The 24,347-nt window shown below is 39.6% G+C and overlaps 1 protein-coding gene across 5 annotated transcripts in view; it reads left to right on the top strand.

Annotated features, from left to right (window-relative positions):
* Positions 1-16,760, top strand: part of PPP1CB (protein phosphatase 1 catalytic subunit beta) — a 52,466-nt gene extending 35,706 nt beyond the window's left edge. For all 5 annotated transcript variants that reach the window (XM_063622763.1, XM_055253989.2, XM_063622765.1 and 2 more), the window contains exons 7-9: positions 1,693-1,844; positions 6,827-6,961; positions 12,996-16,760. In XM_063622763.1, the coding sequence (XP_063478833.1) occupies positions 1,693-1,844; positions 6,827-6,961; positions 12,996-13,100 (392 nt within the window). In that variant the 3' untranslated portion in view covers positions 13,101-16,760. The remainder of the gene's footprint in view (positions 1-1,692; positions 1,845-6,826; positions 6,962-12,995) is intronic.
* The last annotated feature ends 7,587 nt before the right edge of the window (positions 16,761-24,347 follow it).

Genomic DNA, 24,347 nt, shown 5'->3' with positions numbered 1-24,347 from the left:
TCTTAAAACATCATACAGGGAGCTTGGGATATATCAACGATAGAAATTGAATACATTGCCACTAATTCTACAAATGGTTTTATAATGCCTCTATCAAGATATGATGTACTGTAACTGAAAATGAAGATGCCCTTTCCTCCTAAACCATACTATGATGTTTATGGATTATTTAAAATTCTTAAAACTGACTTAACTCTTTAAAAAATATCTTCTTGGCCGGGCGTGGTGGCTCACACCTGTAATCCCAGCATTCTGGGAGGCTGAGGCGGGCGGATCATGAGGTTAGGAGATCGAGACCATCCTGGCTAACATGGTGAAACCCCATCTCTACTAAAAATACAAAAAATTAGCTGGGCGTGGTGGCGGGCACCTGTAGTCCCAGCTATTTGGGAGGCTGAGGCAGGAGAATGGCGTGAACCCGGGAGGCGGAGTTTGCAGTAAGCAGATATTGCACCCCAGCCTGGGTGACAGAGCAAGACTCCGTCTCAAAAATATATATATATATATATATCTTCTCTTAGCCACTGTAATTCTTAGAAAATCACTATCACCATCTCAACATCCACCCTTCTTTTAATATCACTACAGTTGGACTTTTACCTACTCTGTTACCCTCAATCACCAAGAAACTTGCATTGAGGTCTAATGATTTAATTGTAAGTGGCACATTTTGGGTCTTCATCCTACTGCCCTTGTTCTTGGCACATTTCCTACTTTAGGACGATTGTTTCCCCTTTCAGGATACGTTTACTGTATTAAGCCCTTTGTCTTGAGCATTCCTTCTCAATACCTAATGCTCGTTCTCCCTTATCTACCTGCCTATTAAATGTTTGAATTCCTCAGAATTCATTTGCTGGTCTTCTCACTTTGTATTCCCAAGGTGGTCTGAGTCCCTCTTAAGATTTCCACTACCATTAATATGATGATAATACTCAGGTAATATTTTTAACCCTGACCACTTTTCCAAGGCTCCAAACATTACCAAAGTCAAGGATCTGATCTGATTTTGTTCTTCCACATTTAAAAAAAAATCCTCAGGGTCTCAGTAGAAAATTTTTTTTTTCCCTCAAGTGATCTGTAGATCAAATACAATTCCAGTGAAATCACAATTGAGTTTTTTTATGGAATTAGGCAATTGTTTTTAATGTTTATGTGGAAGAACAAAAGATCAAAAAGTAACCAAGACAATCCTGAAAAAAAAAATGGAGGATACTAGCCCCACCAAATATAAAGACTTATTAAAAAGCTCTAGTCTGTTATTGGCTCAGGGATAAATAAAATAGACTAACGGAATAGACTGTGGTGCTCAGAAACAGTGGAACCGTAAGGAAAGGATGAACTATTGAGGAATTACCACTGGGTTCTTTGGTTATTCATATGGAGAAACTACCCAAAAGATGAACAGCCTTTTCCATATATTGTTGTGCTGTAAGTGCCGTACACATATTTCCTATATGTGGAAAGGGTTGGAAAGTACTACCTTAAGAGGCCATGGAAGATTATATTTGTATGGTTTGTATGGTTGCTTTAACAAAAGTGTAAGTTACATAGGCTGGAATACTTAAGCAAGTGATGGTCATTGTTTAGTAAAAGGTAAGAGGGCAAGAGAGGAACCGAAATTTGATGTAGATGTGCTCTATTCTATAAATCTGTAAATTTTGTTCTTAATTGCTATATTTCTGTCCTTTAAAGGTTTGCTCTGTGATTTGCTATGGTCTGATCCAGATAAGGATGTGCAAGGCTGGGGAGAAAATGATCGTGGTGTTTCCTTTACTTTTGGAGCTGATGTAGTCAGTAAATTTCTGAATCGTCATGATTTAGATTTGATTTGTCGAGCTCATCAGGTATGAAATATAAAACTCTAAAGCTTTTTCTTTTTTCTTTCTTTTTTTGGGGGGCAGACGGGGGGCAGACAGAGTCTTGTTCTGTCACCCAGGCTGGAGTGCAATGGCGCAATCTCTGCTCACTGCAACCTGTGCCTCCCAGGTTCAAGCAATTCTCATGCCTCAGCCTCCCGAGTAGCTGGGACTATAGGCCTGTGCCACCACACCTGGACTCTTAAACATTTATTATTTGTTAACTTCACATAAGCCCTCTCATTTTGTTTTGAGGAAACATATCCAAGAAAGCTAAATGGGTTGTACAAGGAAAGCAGTAGGAGAGGCGGCAGAGCCAGTTCCTGGATCTCACACTTAGCAATCTAATGATTTGTTAACCTTTTATCACCCTGAAAGAGGAAATGTTTAGAAATATTTTGGGGCTGGGCGTGGTGGCTCACATCTATAATCCCAGCACTTTGGCAAGCTGAGGTGGGTGGATTGCTTAAGCACAGGAGTTTGAGACCAGCCTGGGCAACAAAATGAGATCCCATCTCTACAAAAAAATTAAAAATTTAGCTGGGTGTGGTGGTGCGTACCTGTGGTCCCAGCTACGTGGGAGGCTGAGGTGGGAGGATCGCTTGAGCCTAGGGAATCAAGGCTGCAGTGAGCCATGTGTATGTCACTGCTCTCCAGCCCTTGTGAAAAAGCCAGACCCAGTCTCAAAGAATGTGTTTTTGTAGTATACAGCAAACCTAACAAAATTTTCAGTGCCTCTTTGAAGCTTTGTAGATATGATTTAGATTTTTTTTTTTGAGATGGAGTCTCACTCTGTCACCCAGGCTGGAGTGCAGTGGCACGATCTCTGCTCACTGTAACCTCCGCCTCCCAGGCTCAAGCGATTCTCCTGCCTCAGCCTCTGGAGCAGCTGGGATTACAGGCATGCACCACCACGCCTGGCTCATTTTTGTATTTTTAGTAGAGACAGGGTTTCACCATGTTGGCCAGGCTGGCCTTGAACTCCTGAGCCCAAGTGATCTGCCCGCCTCGGCCTCCCAAAGTGCTGAGATGACAGGCGTGAGCGTGAACCACTGTGCCCAGCCTCATTTTTGTATGATCTTTGTGCATAATGGCAATTTTGATAAGAACAAACCATACTTTAAAAAAGTAATTTTGAGACCATTGAAGAATTTGATTGTGGCTCAGTGCAGTGGCTCATGCCTGTAATTCCAGCACTTTGGGAGGCTGAGGCGGGCGGATCCTTTGAGCCCCAGGAGTTGGAGACCAGTCTGGGCAACATGACAAAACCCCGTCTCTACAGAAGATACAAAACAGCCAGGTGTGGTGGCGTGCACCTGTAGTCCCAGGTTACTTGGGAGGCTGTGGCAAGAGAATCGCTTGAGCTCAGGAGGCAGAGGTTGCAGTGAGTGTAGATCGTACCGTTTCACTCCAGCCTGTGCAATGAGTGTGAAACTCAGTCTCAAAAAAAGAGAAAATTTGATTGTAGACTTGGTAATAGGTATCAATTATTTAATCTTTTAATTTTTTATTTTTGTTTGAGGCCGAGTCTCCCTCTGTCACCTACGCTGGAGTGCAGTGGCGCGATCTCGGCTCACTGCAACTTCCGCCTCCCAGGTTCAAGTGATTCTCCTGCCTCAGCCTCCCAAGTAGCTGGGACCACAGGCGCCTGCCACCATGCCCGGCTAATTTTTGTATTTTTAGGAGAGACGGGGTTTCACTAGCCAGGCTGATCTCAAACTCCTGACCTCAGGTGATCTGCCCACCTCAGCCTCCCAAAGTGCTGGGATTACAGGTGTGAGCCACTGCTCCTGGCCGGTATCAGTTATTTTAGCTGTGTCATAATCATTAATTGTTACGTAAGAAGAATGTCTGTGTTTTTCCAGGAATGCATACTTGAGTGTGTAGAAGTAAAATGACATGGCTGGGATTTGCTTTAAAATAATATCAGCAAAGAGAAAAGGAGAGAGGGAAGATAAATGAAACAAATGTAGCAAAATCATGGAAAGTATTGAATTAGGCTGATGAGTTAATGGGAGTTAATTCAAGTCTTCTTGATCTACTTTTGTGTATATTTGAAATTTTTCATTATAAAAACATTTATACAGTTTAGGGCTTTTGGTTGTCTTTTATGTCCACCACCACTAGATTGTGTACTCTAAGGAAGGGATCACGACTTGTTTTTGAATCTCTGTTGCTTTGTATAGTTGCTGACATTGTAGCATATTGTATCATGCACACATAGTGTTGAATAAATTAATAAAAGCATATTTAATTAAGTATATGCTGTTCCACAGTACTTCCCTTTTTTTCTGGAGCTTTACTCCCCATGACACTTAGTACTGCTGCCTCTTTCTTTGATCCTAAGTGATAAAAATGACTGGCTTTTCATTGTTTGCATATTGTATATTACATGCCACTTTTATTTAGCAGGATTTCTTGGTGGTTCCATTGAAATGAGGTCATGTTCCCATATCCTTTGCTTTTGGCAAAGTAGTTTTTGTTTTGTTTTTTTGTGAGACAGAGTCTCACACTGTTGCCCGGGCTGGTGTGCAGTGGCGCCATCTCGGCTCGCTGCAACCTCGACCTCCTGAGTTCAAGCGATTCTCCTGCTTCTACCTCCCAAGTAGCTGGGACTACAGGTGTACACCACTAGCCTGGCTAGTTTTTGTATTTTTAGTAGAGACGGGGTTTCAGTATGTTGGCCAGGCTGGTCTCGAACTCCTGACCTTGTGATCCGCCCACCTTGGCCTCCCAAAGTGCTAGGATTATAGACGTGAGCCACCACGCCCGGCCGAACAAATAGTTTTTTAAATCAGTAAATCTGTGTTTATGATTTTGATAAATATGCCTTCTATTAGATAACAAGGCAGAATTGCTAAGTTTCCTAACTAAAATGACCCCTGAAAATCAATTTTTTTCAGCCATAGATCTTCATTCACTGGTCTTTTCAAAAATAAATGATGATTTTTAAAAATCAGGTTTCTGAACTACACTAGTTTGCATGGTCCTTTGTTTTCCAGAAACTGCCAAAATCCTCCTATTGTGCTTATTTTCAAATATTGTCTCTAAAATTCTAGAAATATTCCCTTTAAGAAAGAAAATTTGAAAGAATGAACAAGTAAGCAAAGTAAAAAACCAAGAACTAAAAACATGGAGTCCATGACCAGCCTGGGCAACACAGTGAAACACGAAACCCTGTCTCTACAAAAAAATACAAAAAATTGGCTGGGCACCGTGGCTCACGCCTGAAATCCCAGCATTTTGGGAGACTGAGGCGGTTGGATCACCTGAGGTCAGGAGCTCGAGGCCAGCCTGAAAAACATGGAGAAACCCCGTCTCTACTAAAAATATAAAATTAGCCGGGCATGGTGGCACATGCCTGTAATCCCAGCTACTTAGGAGGCTGAGGCAGGAGAATCACTTGAACCTGGGAGGTAGAGGTTGCCCTGAGCCGAGATCGCGCTGTTGCACTCCAGCCTGGGCAACAAGAGCAAAACTCCGTCTCAAAAAAAAAGAAAAGAAATACAAAAAAATTAGCCAGGCATGGTGGCACACGCCTGTGGTCTCAGCTACTCAGGAGGCTGAGGTGGGAAGATCTCTTGAGCCCCAGGAAGTCATGACTGCAGTAAGCCAAGATTGTACCACAACACTCCAGCCTAGGCAGCAGAGCGAGACCCTGTCTCCACACAAACACATACACACAGAAACAATTAAAAACATGAGTGCCATTTGCTATGTGGAGCAGGGGTCACAGGGATTAGATAAGGTGGCTATGGTCTTAGGAGAAAAGGTTCATCTAAATTGTACCATAAGGTAATTTCAACAGAAGTATGTTCCTAGTACTGAGGTAGGAGTTATTTTAATAAGTAAATGCCTTTGTAATTGCTTTTTTATATTAGCAAGTGGTGTGGATAATTTTGCTAATTAAAAGATATCTAAAATAAATTTAGAAGTAATCTTGCCCACCGTAAATAAATATAAAATATTTACATATTATTGCATACCTTAAATTTGTAGACTGAGAGAAAAATTGTTTACTCAGAAATTGACAACTGGTTCTAGAAATGTTGACTCATCAAGGCCAGGCATGGTGGCTCACTCCTGTAATCCCAGCACTTTGGGAGGCCGAGGCGGGCAGATCACCTGAGGTCAGGGGTTTGAGACCAGCCTGGCCAACATGACGAAACCTCATCTCTCCTAAAAATACAAAAATTCATCGGGCTTGGTGGTGGGTGTGTGTAATCCCAGCTATTTGGGAGGCTGAGGCAGGAGAATGGCTTGATCTGGGAGGCAGAGGTTGCAGTGAGCCGAGATCATGCCACTGCACTCCAGCCTGGGTTGACAGAGCAAGATTCCATCTCAAAAAATAAAAATAAAAATACAGTCTGTTGGCAGTTAATTTAAGGAGCATGATCTGTGTAAATTAAACTCAACTTAGTAATGTTTTCAGTGTGTAGCCATATAATAATAATAGATATTTTAAAAGCAAAGCAAGAAGTAAGCTCTTTGCAAAGTCGTTCATTGTCTGGTTGTTGCTCATTTAATTAAGGATTCTGTAGTTGGATTATAATGCCCTCATCAAAGTAATAATCGATGTCCCTCTGAAAAACATGTAGATTAATTAAAATAAAATTAAATTTAAAACTTAAAAACAAAAAAAGTACTTAGTGTCCCAGCTCCCTGTAGTCATGATGCCTGTTAGTATATTTTGCTTCATGGGGAGCCTTGCAAATGGCATGATTTTTAAGCTTTCAGGAGTGATGAATTTATTATTCCAATTAAGCTAAATTGTTGCCATTATAGAAAAGGCACACCAATTTTAATGTTCTAAGCAAAGTTTAAGAATAAAAATCACAACTTCCAAAACAAAACAGGGTGGTTTGGGGGTGAGGTGGGGCACAGTCTTTGCCACCTTAATTTTAATTAGTATAGATGGTTCAGAATTACCTACCAATAAATGTTTTTTCTTCTGACATTTCCTTTGACAGGTGGTGGAAGATGGGTATGAATTTTTTGCTAAACGACAGTTGGTAACCTTATTTTCAGCCCCAAATTACTGTGGCGAGTTTGATAATGCTGGTGGAATGATGAGTGTGGATGAAACTTTGATGTGTTCATTTCAGGTATGATGTAAACATAAATATATAAGAACTAGAAGTTAATAAAAACTATCATCAGAATTCGTTTTAGATTTGTGAACTTTCCTTGAGCAAGTGTTGTAAGTCTATTTAATTCAGAAGTGATTACCACTCCAACTCATTAGATATTTCTATTTTCAGTCACAAAGTTTCCAGCATTTGTGGTATATATCAAATATGACTGTTTTAGGGAACCTAAGTTACGTCAGTCATTCTTGATTCAGATGTTCAAATTGTTAAAATTCCTCTATGACCTTTTGAATGGTGGCTTGCTAAACAAATCTGAATGTAATGAATAGTTTAGGCTTTTGTTTTCTTTTGCAAAGTAAATGGGTGGAACAGACACTGGGAAAAGAATTACAAACTCGGATGAAAATAAAGTAAAATAGTTCCCTGGCTGGGCACGGTGGCTCACTCCTGTAATCCCAGCACTTTGGGAGGCCAAGGTGAGCGGATCATGAGGTCAAGAGATCGAGGCCGTCCTGGCTAACACAGTGAAACCCCATCTCTACTAAAAATACAAAAAAATTAGCCGGGCATGGTGGCACGCATCTGTAGTCCCAGCTACTTGGGAGGCTGAGGCAGGAGAATGGCGTGAACCCGGGAGGCAGAGGTTGCAGTGAGCCGAGATTGCGCCACTGCACTCTAGCCTGGGCGACAAAGCGAGACTTGGCGACAAAGCGAGACTTGGCCTCAAAAAAAAAAAAAAAAAATAGTTTCCTAAGGAAAAAAACTTTCAAAATAATGTTAAACTACCCATTTATGTCATAGGAACATTTATTTATTTTTTTTCTTCTTTTGAGGAAGCACATTGTATACCATGTACGGGGGGTTGTTTGCCCACTTTTATTATAATATTTTTATTACTACAATTTATATATGTACTAGGTTCAGGGGGTACCTGTGCAGGTTTGTTCCACGTGTAAATTACATATTGCTGAGGTTTGGTGTATGAATGATCTTATCTCCCAGGTAGTGAGCATAAGAGTTTTTCATTTCGCATCCCCCCCTCACCCTTTCCACTCTAGTAGTCCCCAGTGTCTATTGTTGCCATCTTTATGTCCATGTTTACCCAGTGTTTAGCTCCTGCTTATGAGTGAAAACATGTGGTATTTCATTTTCTCTTCCTGCATTAATTGGCTTAGGATAAAGGCCTCCAGCTGCATCCATGTTGCTGCAAAGGACCTGATTTCCTTCCTTAATTTTATGGTCGCATAGTACTCCATGGTGTATATGTACCACATTTTCTTTATCCAGTTCACTGTTGATGGACATCTGGGTTGATTACATGTCTTTGCTGTTGTGAATAGTGCTGTGATTAACATACAAATGCCTGTCTTTTTTTGTACATACCCAAAGTAGTGAGATTGCTGGGTCGAACGGTGGTTGTTTTAAGTTCTTTGAGAAATCTACACACTGCTTTCCACAGTGGCTGAACTAATTTACACTCCCACCAGCAATGTTTGAACATTCCTTTTTCTCCACAACCTTGCTGACATCTATTATCTTTTAACTTTTTATTAATGGCCATTCTGACTGGTGTGAGACAGTATCTTGTGGTTTGATTTATATTAATAATTAGTGATGATGAGCATTTTTTCATATATTTGTTGGCTGCATGTTTGTCTTTTGAGAAGTGTCTGTTCATGTCCTTTGCCCATTTTTAATGGGGTTGTTTTTTGCTTGTTGAATTAAGTGCCTTATAGAGTCTGGATGTTAGACCTTTGTTGGATGCATAGTTTGTATTTTCTCTCATTCTATAGGTTGTCTGTTTATTCTGTTGATAGTTTATTTTGCTGTGCAGAAGCTCTTTAGTTTATTTTGGTCCCGCTTGTCAATCATTGTTTTGGTTGCAGTTGCTTTTGGGGACTTGGTCATAAATTATTTCCCAAGGCCAGTGTCCAGAATGGTATTTCCTAGGTTTTCTTCTAGGGTTTTTATAGTGTGAGGTCTTATATTTAAATCTTTAATCCATCTTGAGTTAATTTTTGTATATGGTGAAAGGGGTCCAGTTTCAGTCTTCTGCATATGGCTAGCCAGTTATCCTAGCACCATTTATCAAATAGGCAGTCTCTTCTCCATTGCTTGTTATTGTTGACTTTGTTCAAGATCAGATGGTTGCAGGAGTACAGCTTTATTTCTGGCTCCTCCATCCTGTTCCATTGGTTTATATGTCTGTTTTGGTACCAGAACCATGCTGTTTTGGTTACTGTAGCCTTATAGTGTACCTTGAAGTTGGGTAGTGTGATGCTTCTGGCTTTGTTCTTTTTGCTTAGGATGCTTTGGCTATTCAGGCTCTTTTTCAATTTCATACGAATTTTAGAAAAGTTTTTTTCTAATGCTGTGAAAAATGACATTGGTAGTTTGATAGGAAGAGCATTGAATCTGTAAACTACTTTGGGCAGTATGGACATTTTAACAATATTGATTCTTCTATCCATGAGCATGGAATGTTTTTCCATTTGTTTGCATCATCTCTGATTTCTTTCAGCAGTGCTTTATAGTTGTAGAGATCTTTCACCTCCTTGGTTAGCTGTATTCCTTGGTATTCTTTTTGTGGCTATTGTAAATGCAGTTCTTGATTTGGCTCTCAGCTTGGATGTTTTTGGTGTGTAGAAATGCTACTGGTTTTTATACATTGATTTTGTATCCTGAAACTTTATCAAAGTTGTTTATCAGTTCCAGGCACGTTTTGGCAGAGTCTGTGGGGTTTTCTATGTATAGAATCATTATTGTCAGTAAAGATAGTTTATCTTCCTCTCTTCTTATTTGGATGCCTTTTATTTCTTTATCTTGCCTGATTACTCTGGCAGGGACTTTCAGTACTGTGTTGAATAGGGGTGGTGAGAATGGTCATCCTAGTCTCTTATTCCAGTTCTCAAGGGTAATGCTTCCAGCATTTCCCTTTTCAGTACGATGTTGGCTGTGGGTTTGTCAGATGGCTCTTACTATTTTGAGGTATGTTCCTAATTTTTCGATGCCTAATTTGTTGAGGGTTTTTAACATGAAAGGATGTTGAATTGTATTGAAAGCCTTTCTGCATCTATTGAGGTGATCATATGGTGTTTGTTTTTAATTTTGTTTATGAGGTGAATCACATTTATTGATTTGCATATGTTGAAACCTTGCACCCCAGGAATAAACCCTTCTTGATTGTGGTGAGTTAACTTTTTGATGTGTTGCTGGATTCAGTTTTAGTATTTTGTTGACGATTTTGCATCTGTGTTCAGGGATATTGGCCTGAGGTTTTCTTTTTTCATTGTGCCTCTGCTAGGTTTTGGTATTACAATGATGCTGGCTTTGTAGTCTGAGTTAGGGAGGAGGTCCTCTTCCTGGATTGTTTGGAATAGTTTCAGTAGGATTGGTACTAGCTCTTTGTACATCTGATATAATTCAGCTGTGAATCTTTCTGGGCTAGGGCTTTTTTTGGTTTATAGGTTTTTTTATTACTGATTCAATTTTGGAACTTGTTATTGTTCTGTTCAGGATTTTAATTTCCTCCTGGTTCAGTCTTGGGAGTTTGTGTGTGTTTCTGTGAATTTATTCATCTCTTGGGAGGTTTTGTGTGTTTCTATGAATTTATTCATTTCTTAGGAGGTCATGTGTGTTTCTATGAATTTATTCATTTCTTGGGAGTGCGTGTGTGTTTCTGTGAATTTATTCATTCTAGGTTTTCTAGTTTGTGTGCACAGGTGTTTATAATCTCAAGATACTTTGTATGTCTGTGGGGTTGGTTGTAATGTCACCTTTCTCATTTCAGACTGTGCTTATGTGGATCTTAATCTCGCTAGCAGTCTATCTTGTTTATTCTTTTGAAGAACCAACTTTTGGTTTCAACATTTACATTTTAAAAGAGGCCAGTTTTAGCTTCAGTGTGCTCCTACAAATCATTCTTGTTCACTGAGTAAAACAGCTTCAGTACTTTGCTTTTGCAAAGGCTATCCTCAGAAGAAATGCAAATCAAAACCACAGTGAGATACCATCTCACACCAGTTAGAATGGCCATCATTAAAAAAATCAGGAAACAACAGGTGCTGGAGAGGATGTGGAGAAATAGGAACACTTTTACAGTGTTGGTGGGACTGTAAACTAGTTCAACCATTGTGGAAGTCAGTGTGGCGATTCCTCAGGGATCTAGAACTAGAAATACCATTTGACCCAGCCATCCCATTACTGGGTATATACCCAAAGGACTATAAATCATGCTGCTATAAAGACACATGCACACGTATGTTTATTGCGGCACTATTCACAATAGCAAAGAGTTGGAACCAACCCAAATGTCCAACAACGATAGACTGGATTAAGAAAATGTGGCACATATACACCATGGAATACTATGCAGCCATAAAAAATGATGAGTTCATGTCCTTTGTAGGGACATGGATGAAACTGGAAAACATCATTCTCGGTAAACTATCGCAAGGACAAAAAACCAAACACCGCATGTTCTCACTCATAGGTGGGAATTGAACAATGAGAACTCATGGACACAGGAAAGGGAACATCACACTCCGGGGACTGTTGTGGGGTTGGGGGAGGGGGAAGGGACAGCATTAGGAGATATACCTAATGCTAAATGACGAGTTAATGGGTGCAGGAAATCAACATGGCACATGGATACATGTGTAACAAACCTGCACATTGTGCACATGTACCCTAAAACCTAAAGTATAATAAAAAAAAAAAAAAAAAGGCTATCCTATGTCTTTGATGTACACATACTATATTTCTCTTAAAATGCATTGGGGCTTTCCCATTCCTCTTTCTCTTTATCATAATATACTGTTTCCAGCAATTAGTACAATTGAATGGTAAATGGTTGATTGCTCATTTACAGATTAAATATAGTGACCATACCTTATCCTTCCAGCAGTTGTCATAGTGGTGTTGGATTAATATATTCTCTTCACTGAGGCACTATTATGTTCTAAATAGTTTTTAAAAAATACTTTGTAAGTCTATACTGTTTTATTTTTGGAAAATCATGACTTTTTTAATGTATAATGTAGGTTAAAGCTCTATTTACATCCACCAGAATGAGTATAGTAAAAAAGCCAGACTGTATCAAGTTTTGGCAAGGATTTGGAGGCATTAGAATCTTCATACATTAATGGTGGGAATAGAGTTCTCATATGATGCAGCAGTTTTACCTCTAGGTATATACCTAAGATATATGAAAACATGTTCACACAAAAACTGTTAAATAAATGTGCATTATTCCTTATAGCCGAAAAATTCACACAATTCAGATGTCCATCAGCTACTGAATAGATAAATAAACTGTGGTACATCCATACGATGGACTGTATGTACAATGTATAACTCAGCAATAAAAAGAAATAAAGGACTGATACTTCAAAACTGGTTTTGAAAACCTGAGTGAAAGAAGCTAGTCACAAAAGACCACATATTATATGATGCCAGTTATATGAAATGTTCAGAATAGGCAATTCTATAGAGACAGATAGTAGATTAGTAGTTGGTTAGAGTTAGAGGCTGTGGAGAGCAGGAATGGGGAGTGACTGCTGATGGGAACAAGCTTTCTTTTTGGGGTGACAGAAATGTTCTAAAATTAGATTTGTATCAATAAAGCTATTTTTTAAGTAAAAAGATCTATTTATACGTAAATAAATAAGGTCTGAAGGGTTTGTGACTTGTAGGTTAGTTACCCTCCTAAGTTACTATATCAGAATTATGATGACAACATAGATCTTCTGACTCTTAAACCAGTGTTCTTTTCCTCACAACAGAGATACACTAAGTTTAAAAAGTTTTTTACTTAAATCAAAGGATTGGATAGTTGATAGAGTTAGTGTACTTCTGTTATTAAAATATGAGTGGAATGACAAAGTTCAGACATTTGCACACTTTAAGAAATGTTTATGGAACTTTGCTATTCTACATTTTTATTGCACTTTTGGAGTTTATGCCATTTATTGAAAATCACAATTGTAACAATTTTCTTAACTTATTGTACATGAAAGAATAACATTATTTGTTAATAATTTACTTTAAGATATTGAAACCATCTGAAAAGAAAGCTAAGTACCAGTATGGTGGACTGAATTCTGGACGTCCTGTCACTCCACCTCGAACAGCTAATCCACCGAAGAAAAGGTGAAGAAAGGAATTCTGTAAAGAAACCATCAGATTTGTTAAGGACATACTTCATAATATATAAGTGTGCACTGTAAAACCATCCAGCCATTTGACACCCTTTATGATGTCACACCTTTAACTTAAGGAGACGGGTAAAGGATCTTAAATTTTTTTCTAATAGAAAGATGTGCTACACTGTATTGTAATAAGTATACTCTGTTATAGTCAACAAAGTTAAATCCAAATTCAAAATTATCCATTAAAGTTACATCTTCATGTATCACAATTTTTAAAGTTGAAAAGCATCCCAGTTAAACTAGATGTGATAGTTAAACCAGATGAAAGCATGATGATCCATCTGTGTAATGTGGTTTTAGTGTTGCTTGGTTGTTTAATTATTTTGAGCTTGTTTTGTTTTTGTTTGTTTGTTTTCGCTAGAATAATGGCAAATACTTCTAATTTTTTTCCCTAAACATGTTTAAAAGTGAAATATGGGAAGAGCTTTACAGACATTCACCAACTATTATGTTCCCTTGCTTATCTACTTAGATATCTGTTTAATCTTACTAAGAAAACTTATGACTCATTACATTAAAAAGGAATTTTAGAGATTGATTGTTTTAAAAAAAATACGCACATTGTCCAATCCAGTGATTTTAATCATACAGTTTGACTGGGTAAACTTTACAGCTGATAGTGAATATTTTGCTTTATACAGGAATTGACACTGATTTGGATTTGTGCACTCTAATTTTTAACTTATTGATGCTCTATTGTGCAGTAGCATTTCATTTAACTTTAAGATAAGGCTCATATAGTATTACCCAACTAGTTGGTAATGTGATTATGTGGTACCTTGGCTTTAGGTTTTCATTCGCACGGAACACCTTTTGGCATGCTTAACTTCCTGGTAACACCTTCACCTGCATTGGTTTTCTTTTTCTTTTTCTTTTTTTTTTTTTTTTTTTTTTTTTTTTTTGTCGTTGTTGTTGTTGTTTGTTTTTAGATCCACAGTACATGAGAATCCTTTTTTGACAAGCCTTGGAAAGCTGACACTATCTCTTTTTCCTCCCTCTATACGAAGGATGTATTTAAATGAATGCTGGTCAGTGGGACATTTGTCAACTATGGGTATTGGGTGCTTAACTGTCTAATATTGCCATGTGAATGTTGTATACGATTGTAAGGCTTATGTCACTAAAGATTTTTATTCTGATTTTTTCATAATCAAAGGTCATATGATATTGTATAGACATGCTTTGTAGTGAACTATAGTAGCAATAATTTCTGTACCTGATCAAGAGTTTATTGCAGCCTTTCTTTTCCTATTCTTTCTTTTTTTTAAGGGTTAGTATTAACAAACGGCAATGAGTAGAAAAGTTAACATGAAGATTTTAGAAGGAGAGAACTTACAGGACACAGATTTGTGATTCTTTGGCTGTGACACTATTGGATGTGATTCTAAAAGCTTTTATTGAGCATTGTCAAATTTGTAAGCTTCATAGGGATGGACATCATATCTATAATGCCCTTCTATATGTGCTACCATAGATGTGACATTTTTGACCTTAATATCGTCTTTGAAAATGTTAAATTGAGAAACCTGTTAACTTACGTTTTATGAATTGGCACATTGTATTACTTACTGCAAGAGATATTTCATTTTCAGCACAGTGCAAAAGTTCTTTAAAATGCATATGTCTTTTTTTCTAATTCCGTTTTGTTTTAAAGCACATTTTAAATGTAGTTTTCTCATTTAGTAAAAGTTGTCTAATTGATATGAAGCCTGACTGATTTTTTTTTCCTTACAGTGAGACATTTAAGCACACATTTTATTCACATAGATACTATGTCCTTGACATATTGAAATGATTCTTTTCTGAAAGTATTCATGATCTGCATATGATGTATTAGGTTAGGTCACAAAGCTTTTATCTGAGGTGATTTAAATAACTTCCTGATTGGAGTGTGTAAGCTGAGCGATTTCTAATAAAATTTTAGTTGTACTCTTTTAGTAGTCATAGTGAAGCAGGTCTAGAAAATAAGCCTTTGGCAGGGAAAAAGGGCAATGTTGATTAATCTCAGTATTAAACCACATTAATCTGTATTCCATCGTCTGGCTTTTGTAAATTCATCCAGGTCAAGACTAAGTATGTTGGTTAATAGGAATCCTTTTTTTTTTTTTTTAAGACTAAATGTGAAAAAATAATCACTACTTAAGCTAATTAATATTGGTCATTAAATTTAAAGGATGGAAATTTATCATGTTTAAAAATTATTAAGCACTCTTAAAACCACTTAAACAGCCTCCAGTCATAAAAATGTGTTCTTTACAAATATTTGCTTGGCAACACTACTTGAAATAAATAAAACTTTGTTTCTTAGGAGAAAATTATTCTGTAATTCCAGTGTCACTAATTTATATTGTTCTTTCCTCTGATTTTTTTCAGGTTAGTGATTTTTTTGTATACAATTTAATCCAAATGTTATGACATTCAGAAATCATGAAACACAGTAGCTATCTGTTATAATGTGGTGTATCACATGGATTATAAAGCAAAGTTATGGTCGATTTCTATTCTTGAAAGAATCAACTACAGTGAGTCCTTTGCATTTGAAGCCTTAACATGCGTTGCTTTAATTTTGCCCAGGGACACATTTTAATAATCAGCAAGACTGGTTTGTGCAAAGCGTTGAGTCATCAGGTATTTAGAGCCTAGCCAGCTACCCAGTATCCATGCTGCCATATCCCTTCATTGTAAAAAGTACCTAAACATTCGTGAAATTATTTTTTTTAGCTGAAAAATGCTGGCAAGAAGAATTTTAAAGCTTAAAATAGGTGGCAAATTTGAAGTATGAGTGTGTTCAGGAGAAGCATACGCTTTTCAAAAAAATTTTTATTCAAGGCAAAGCAAGGAACATCTTGAGATATGTCTCTTAAGAATATAAAGATGTATTATTTTAAGCCAAGGAGCTGAAATATATCTCAGTTTATAAATTCAGGTATATTCTTTTTGTCTCCATGGCAACCATAACTTTGGAACCAAAAAAAAATTTTTTTACATCTTTATGCTGAAAATGTGTTTAGAGTAGGAATGTGGTCAGGCTGAATTTGCTGTTGCTCCCTAACCAAATCCACCTCTTGTTTTCCTTGTGAGTCCATGGCTAAATCAAAGCTGCCCCTGGGAAGAGACTTAATCCAAGCCTGATTGTACTAGTGGCATCACTTAGAAGTAGGCTGTCCCTCTTTCTAGTAGATCTCAATGTTTTATAATTCCTTAAAACAGCTGAAAATTGGGACAACATACTTGACGCAATGAACAGTAGTTAAATAGGAAATAAACTAGTTCCATATAAGTATACACCTAGAGTTTTGATTACCTTTATAATGTTTCTTAAACAAAAGTGAAACTTAGATACAATTGTGATTGGATACTTAGATACTAAGTGAAACTTAGTGTAACAATTTTGATCTGTTAAATTGGATTTTACATGTACATTTGAATGCCAGAATTTCTAAATAAATCCCCTGGTTAGGAAATTTTAAAAGTCAAAGCTTGTTTTCTTCAACCACTACCTTCTACATTGGTTGACTTAGACCATAAGCTTTTTAAGTTTCTCATTGTAATTTACCTTCTCATGCAGATTGCTGATGTTTTATTAAACCTTATTTTTACAAAAATGACCATAAATCTTTGCTTCTTTCCTCTTAGGGATCTTTGCTAGCTTATGTGGTTATGAACTCTTACTTACAACACCACATTGTTTGGGGTATACAGGGGGGAAGACAGCAAGTGAACAGGGGGTGCAGGTGGGGAGGGTGTGTGTGTGTGTGTGTGTGTGTGTGTGTGTGTAAGAGAGAACAAACTAACTGCCTGAGGCTAATAGGTTCAGCATTCCTATCAGATATTATATGCAAAAAGGTGGGAACCCAAGGTCTGTTCCTGGAGGCTTTTCAGTGAAGCCTGGCATGGGATCGGCAAGTTAAAATATGTATTAATTTTTACAACCGCCTAATCAGAATGATTCAGCAGATTTACAGGCCAAATTTTTCCTACAAAAGCAGTGACATCACAGCTAAACATCTAGAACTTTCATAGATTATTGTACAAATTTATTAAAAGGCACAGTAATTTATGGTCTATCATGTAAACACTGATTCTTGACAAAGCCACAAAGGCAAGTAATACAGTGCAACAGAAAAAAAGTAGTCCAGAGGAGTTTCTTTTTTTTTTTTTTTTGAGAGAGAGAGAGAGTCTTGCTCTTGTCGCCCAGGCTGGAGTGCAGTGGCATGATCTTGGCTCACTGCAACCTCCACCTCCCAGGTTCAAGTGATTATTTTGCCTCAGCCTCCTGAGTAGCTGGGATTACAGGTGCCCACCACCACACCCAGCTAATTTTTGTATTTTTAGTAGAGACGGGGTTTCGACATGTTGGCTAGGCTGGTCTCTAATTCCTGACCTCATGATCTGCCTGCCTCAGCCTCCCAAAGTGCTGGGATTACAGGCGTGAGCCACCTCACCCGGCCAGGAGTGTTTTCTTAATGTAACAAGTTTAATCTGAAGTAAGTCTTAAATCTCCTAGTATATTTCTTGGGAAAAAAAAAAGCCAAGGAAACAAAACCAGAGTGTTGAAATGCTACCTCCAATATATGTATAACTCAAACTGATAACTGGCATAGTTTCTGACAGTGCTGCTGCTTACCAGCAGGTTATTGACAGACTGACACCTGTTCCATTCTTGAATAAATATAAACTTTGTCTCTCTAGCTTAGTTTAATAAAAATCCCTGAGAAGGAGGATGTGCAGGGTGGAGTTGCTAGAGAAAACTTATGTCTTGTAGAACTCATAACTACTCAATTTACCAACTTAAAAATTAAGCTACATATTAGGAAATGTAGCTTATCACATGTAATAAGGAATTGAGATTATCAGGAAATCTTGTGTGAGGCTCAGGATCCAGCATAAAACTGGGCCCAGCACATACAACTGTTACCTGACTTCAATAAGAAATTTTAGAAACACAAGTCTCTGCCTCCCAGTGTAATTGCCTCGGATTTTGTAGCACATCTCTTAACTGGAGCTTGATAATTCCACTGAAATTAATTCTATTGGTCGTATTAAAGAACTAGGTTAAAAAGTCTTTATTGCTGTACTGTAAAGCCTGTTTTGAGTGGAAGACCCTAATCTTTTAGTGAATTCCCCAAACTTTGGGTATGCTCACTGACAACACAAGTTGTAGTCTTTTTTTTTTTTTTTTTGGGGGGGGGGGAGACAGGGTCTCACTGTCTAACCCAGGCTGGAGTGCAGTAGCCTGATCACAGCTCACTGAAGCCTCAGCCTCCCAGGCTCAAGTGATCCTGCCCCCTTGGCCTCCCAAAGTGCTGGGAGAATTATAGGCATGAGCCACCATGCCCAGCCCATTTTCATTTTAATATATCATCAGTTGTTTCTTATACAGATCCATTAGGATGTTGAATGCCCCTTTAAAACTTTGTTGTATTTGTCGGCCAGGCGCGGTGGCTCACGCCTGTGATCACAGCATTTTGGGAGGCCAAGGCAGGCCGATCACGAGGTTAAGGGATCAAGACCATTCTGGCCAACATGGTGAAGCCCCATCTCTACTAAAAAAAAAAAAAATACAAAAATTAGTGGACGTGGTGGTGCGCACCTGTAGTCCCAGCTCCTCGGGAGGCTGAGGCAGGAGAATCACTTGAACCTGGGAGGTGGAGATTGCAGTGATTCAAGATGGCACCACTGCACTCCAGCCTGGGCAACAAGAGGGAAACTCCGTCTCAAAAAAAAAAAAACTTCATTACATTTGTCTTTAAAAGACATAAGGCCTAGATCAGTCTTGTATGTGACTAGAATGTAGCTCTTATGGGCAGGGTTTTTTGTTTTTTGTGGTTTTTTTTTTTTTTGAGACAGGGTCTTGCTGTGGTGCCCAGGCTGGAGCACAGTGGCACAATCTCAGCTCACTGCAACCTCCGGGGCTCAAGCCATCCTTCCACCTTAGCTTGCATAGTAGGTGGGACTACAGGCATGCGCCACCACACCTGTTAATTTTTGTAGAGTGGGGGGTTTTACCATGTTGCTTGGGCTAGTCTCCAACTCCTGAGCTCAAGTGATCCGCCTGCCTCAGCCTCGCAAAGTGTTGGAATTACAGGCATGAGCCATTGCGCCCATGCAGGTATTTTTTTTTCTTTTTTGTTCACTGATTTGTATCTCCTCATCGTAGAGTGGCGCCTGCCACATAGGAGGCATGCAGATATTTGCTTAATGAATGGCAAGTGGGTGTCAAAAATCTCTACTTGTATTACTGTTTTGACACCTTGACCTGAAGAAGTTAACCACAAATAATAAAATTCCAGTTTTTCTTTATCCTCATGTAACTGCTTTTGTCTCATAACAAGAATGCTGAAGTCTCAAGGAGAAAATTGAGTCTGTACTGCCAAAATAAATGGTTTGTCAAAATTCTGGCCCCTACTTTGTGAAACATTGGTAAGTATAAGAAGTCGGCCAGGCACGGTGGCTCACACCTGTAATCCCAGCACTTTGGGAGGCCAAGGCAGGCAGATCACTTGAGATCAGGAGTTTGAGACCAGCCTGGCCAACATGGGGAAACCCCGTCTCTACTAAAAGTACTAAAATTAGCCAGGTGTGGTGGCACACACCTGTAATCCCAGCTACTCGGAGGCTGAGTTTCTTGAAGGAGCATTTTGCAGCTAGCACCTGAAAGGCATAGTAGAGAAGTTGCCTGTTAGAACAAACATCGCAAGATCCTTAGGATTACTTTCTTGCCTCCCGTTTCTGTAGTCTCTATTCTGTTTTCTTGATCTTAATATCACCTTTGTAGTGAGCCACCTCACATATTTTAGGAAAGTTGTATAATTTGTGTAATATTTTGTCTTTCAGAATTCACCCAGTAAGTATGAGCACTTGAAACTAGGAATCAAACTTGGAGAGGCTGTTGCCTTATCTAGCACAAGTATTATGTCATAGGCAGTATGGAGAAAGATCAACTGTCTTTTCTGTAAGGAACAAAAAAGTCTGATACAGTGGAGAAAACTATTCTAGACAGAAATTTAATACAGTTATCTTGTTAGAATGATTGTTCTTTTTCTTTTGTTGTTGCTTTTGTTTTGTTTTCTGAGATGGGGTCTCACTCTGTCACCCAGGCTGGAGTGCAGTGGTGCCATCTTGGCTCACTGCAGCCTCCGCCTCCTGGGTCCAAGCAGGTCTCCCACCTCAGCCTCCTGAGTAGCTGGGATAACAGGAGCGCGCCACTGCGCCTGGCTAATTTTTGCATTTTTAGTAGAGATGGGGTTTCACCTGATCTCAGGTGATCCACCCACTTCGGCCTCCCAAAGTGTGCTGAGATTACAGGCATGAACCACCATGCCTGGCCAATTGTTCTATTTTTGATACTTCTCAGAGCTTTTAATCTCTTTAACTTAAAAGAACAGTCACCCAGGCTGAATACATGGTCTCACTGCAGAATTACACAAAAGAAATTTGGCCCAATTTGCCTCAAAGACCCTTAACTCCATCAAGTAAGAGAGGGAAGGGATATTGCATGAACATAGCAACTATCCCTGCTTTCAAGTGGTTTAGCCGGTTGGGTAGAACCATTTACTAGAAAAGGGTGCTGAAAAGAAAATCCGGAGCTGTCTTCTGTGTTACACTTTAAAAGATCATCTAGTCGGCCAGGCATGGTGGCTCACGCCTGTAATCCCAGCACTTTGGGAGGCCGAGACGGGCGGATCACAAGGTCAGGGGATGGAGACCATCCTGACTAACACAGTGAAACCCCGTTTCTACTAAAAATACAAAAAATTAGCCAGGCGTGGTGGCGGGCGCCTGTAGTCCCAGCTACTCGGGAGGCTGAGGCAGGAGAATGGCGTGAACCCGGGAGGTGGAGCTTGCAGTGAGCCGAGATCGCACCACTGCACTCCAGCCTGGGCGACAGAGCGAGACTCCGTCTGAAAAAAAAAAGATCATCTAGTCACAGAAAGCCTGAAAATAAGTTGGCAAGATGTAAACTAATGGGAACTCTTAAAATTGGTAACACTGCTTGGAAAATGAATTTAGCATTTATAACCTTTTAAAGTTGAACATGTGCATGCCGTACAACCCATCAATTTCACTTTAAAGCATTTATAGAAAAAGTGCACCATGGTGCATAAACAAGCAAAGTAGTCAGAATATTTGATTTTAAGTCATAGACATTCACCAATCAGACCAATCAGAACTTGAACCAGCTGTAAACAATATGGCCTTGCAGAGGCGTTGCTCATGGCATTCACAGTAGCAAAAGGATCCAAATGCCCAAAAAAATGACCCAAATGCCCATTGACAGGAGCATTGGTATATTATGGTATATTTCTAGAACAGAAAGCAACAATGAAAATGATTCGCAGTGTTATGCATTAGCATGGCTAAATCTATGGGGAATACTGAGGTTGAATAGTTCACAAATAAAACTTGTGTTTTAGGATACGCAAAGAAAAGAGAATGGGAAACAGTCGCCTCCTGGGGATCATAATGGGAGAAGGAGGAGCATACAGAATCTCAACAGTATTGTTGATATCCTGTCTCTTGGATGTTAGGTTCATGTGTTTTGGTAGGTGGTGGCTTCACAAGTTTTTATTATGTCTCAGCCTCCACATATGCTACACGTATTGTTTTGTACATTTTTTTAAAGTATGTATACTATCCGATTTATATATAATTGTATACACAAACATTTTTATTTTAAAAAGCTGGTTAATAAGATTACATAAATGAGATTTTCAGAAAATGCTACAGGAATTCAAGCGTGGCACACAGCTTGCACCTACTAAGCACTCAAATGATGATGGGCTGATTAATTTAAGCTGGGTCTCAAAGGATGGCTACCAGACAGAAATTTTAAATGAGAGTGATGGAGAGAGCACACTACAGTATATGCAAGGTCAAAGAAGTGGGAAAGTTCAAAACAAGTATGAGTGTTTCTCTCATTCTTACTGGATAATAGGAGATACATTTAGGAAAGGAGAGTTAGGAAATTAGAATGGGGACAGCCTGGAGGCACTGCAGGACACAGTGCAGGAGATGATCAAGTTATGGATAATCAATGCTTTTTTAGTGGGGGAAAAGCCATGCTTAGAGACAAAGAAATAAATAGTTCAGTTAAATGTTCTGAGTTCTCATCCAATCCTAGGTCAAATGAAAAGAGGCAAGAAGGAAGCTAACAACACCTGCTGTGGACCAGTGCACTGCTAGTTTGCTCACTATCAAATTTGCCCCAAACGCTTTTACAGAGTAGGTGGTATCACCCTACTTTTATATTTAATGAGAGGTGTCGGGGTTAAATGATTTGACCACGTTCATACAGCTCGTAAAATGGTAGTACCTGAATTCAAGCCAAGTGTATATGATTCTAAAGTATATTCACTTTTCTCCACACACCAACATAGTTTAAAAAACAAAACAAACTCAGGAATGAGAACCCCCAAGAAGGCTTAGTTGGTAGTAACCCTTTACTTGAAGTCAAAACTTAAGCAATAAGCTGCTTCCCTGATAGCTTAATGAACATTTATGTGTATTTGCTGCTGGCTTTTATATGCAATTTTTACATGTTTCCTTTGTGAAGATTTTGGGATCCTAAAGAACCTTCTCATAACTGTACTTTGTGCATTATACAGCCACATGCATTTCCCTCATGACACAACTCACTGTGCCTTGTATTTTAGTTGTGTCCATATCTGTCTAGCTTGGAAGCTCTGGAAAGGTAAGGCCATGTTGTCTTCATCATTGTGGTACTTGCCATGCCTCTTTGTGTTTTTCATGTAGTGGACATTCATTGTTCAGTAAATATTTTATACTCGAGGCTGGAAATTAATTATCACAGCACCGGTACCTTGCAAAAACAAGGGGAAGAGCAGGGAGAAGTCAGGAAGGATTCTTAGGGAAAAGCCAGAGGAATGAAGCTTGAAGCAGCCATTTTCCTCAAGATTTTTACAACCAGTTGATGCTTCTTGGCCCATTCTCCCATTTATAGGTCAGGGAGAAAGAGTCAAGGGCATGTGTAAGGAAAAGTAAGTTCCCAGCTGGCCCCCTCCTCGTACTTGTAGGTGAATTTGTCATTATTGTGCTGTGTGTGGAAGCGCAAGAAGGAAGGAATTAACGCGTTCTTCAGAACTGCTGATTGAGGAGCTATTTGCTGGAAGTACCACAAGTAGGCAGAGCCAGGTTGCCTTTTAAGAGTAATCGTTGTATTAGCCCAAAAATCTGGAAGCAATCCAAATATTGAAATGACTTAAATGGTCCATCCACTGGAATATTATGCAGTCTTTGAAAACGTTTAGAAAGACTAGCAACATGAAAAAACCCGTGATAAGGAGACAAAAAAAAAAAAAAAGGTTACACTGGGTGTGGTGGTTTAGGATTGTAATCCCAGTGGGAGGATCGCCTGAGTCCAGGAGTTCAAGGCCAGCCTGGGCCACGTAGGACTCTGCTCTACAAGGCATGTTTAAAAATTAGGCGGGCGTGGCGGCACCTGTGGTCCCAGCTACTCAAGAGGCTGAGGCGGGAGAACTGCTTGAACCCGGGAAGCAGAGGTTGGAGTGAGCCGAGATCGTGCCACTGCTCCAGCCTGGGCGACAGAGCGAGACTCCGTCTCAAAAATAAAGAAAAAGCCGGTTATACCTTAGGAGGGACATAAGGATGGGGGGATCAAAAAGCTGTGAAGAATTCTTTTTATTCATTCAACATGCATGTATTAAGCACCCACGTAATCAAAGGCTAGGGCAAAGCCAAAAAGATTCCTGCTGCAGATTCAGTTACAATAGAATGGCCCCTTCTCACAAGAGCCACCGTATTCACACGTTGTGCTTTTCTCAGTTCAAGCGGCCTCTTCCTTTTGAGTAACCAGGGTAACCACGCTGTGCCCGCGTATGCCAGGCGGGGAGGGGAGGCCGCAGCCCCAGCCCCGCGGGGCCTGGTTGTCTAATCGAAGGGAAGTAAACGGCCCCAACGCAAGCCTGACTGAGAGACGTGCCCAAGGGAGGTAGGTCGAATGAAGAGGGTTGTGTGAGTTTTGCGTGGGCAGGCGGGGTAACGGAGGAGGGAGGCCCGAGCCACAGGCTCGGGCGGGCTGGGGGCAGGGAGGGGCGGGGTTCGCCGAAGCGCACTCCCAGGTAGGCCCCGCCCCCTCGGCCGGCTCTGCGCGCTGATTGGCCCCTGCCGGCCTCGCGCTCCCTCGCTCCGGGTTGGCGGGAGACCTTCGA

The sequence above is a fragment of the Symphalangus syndactylus genome, chromosome 18 (assembly GCF_028878055.3).
Source record: "Symphalangus syndactylus isolate Jambi chromosome 18, NHGRI_mSymSyn1-v2.1_pri, whole genome shotgun sequence".
NCBI classification, from domain to species: Eukaryota; Metazoa; Chordata; class Mammalia; order Primates; family Hylobatidae; genus Symphalangus; species Symphalangus syndactylus.
This window is presented reverse-complemented; position numbering and strand designations above follow the sequence as displayed.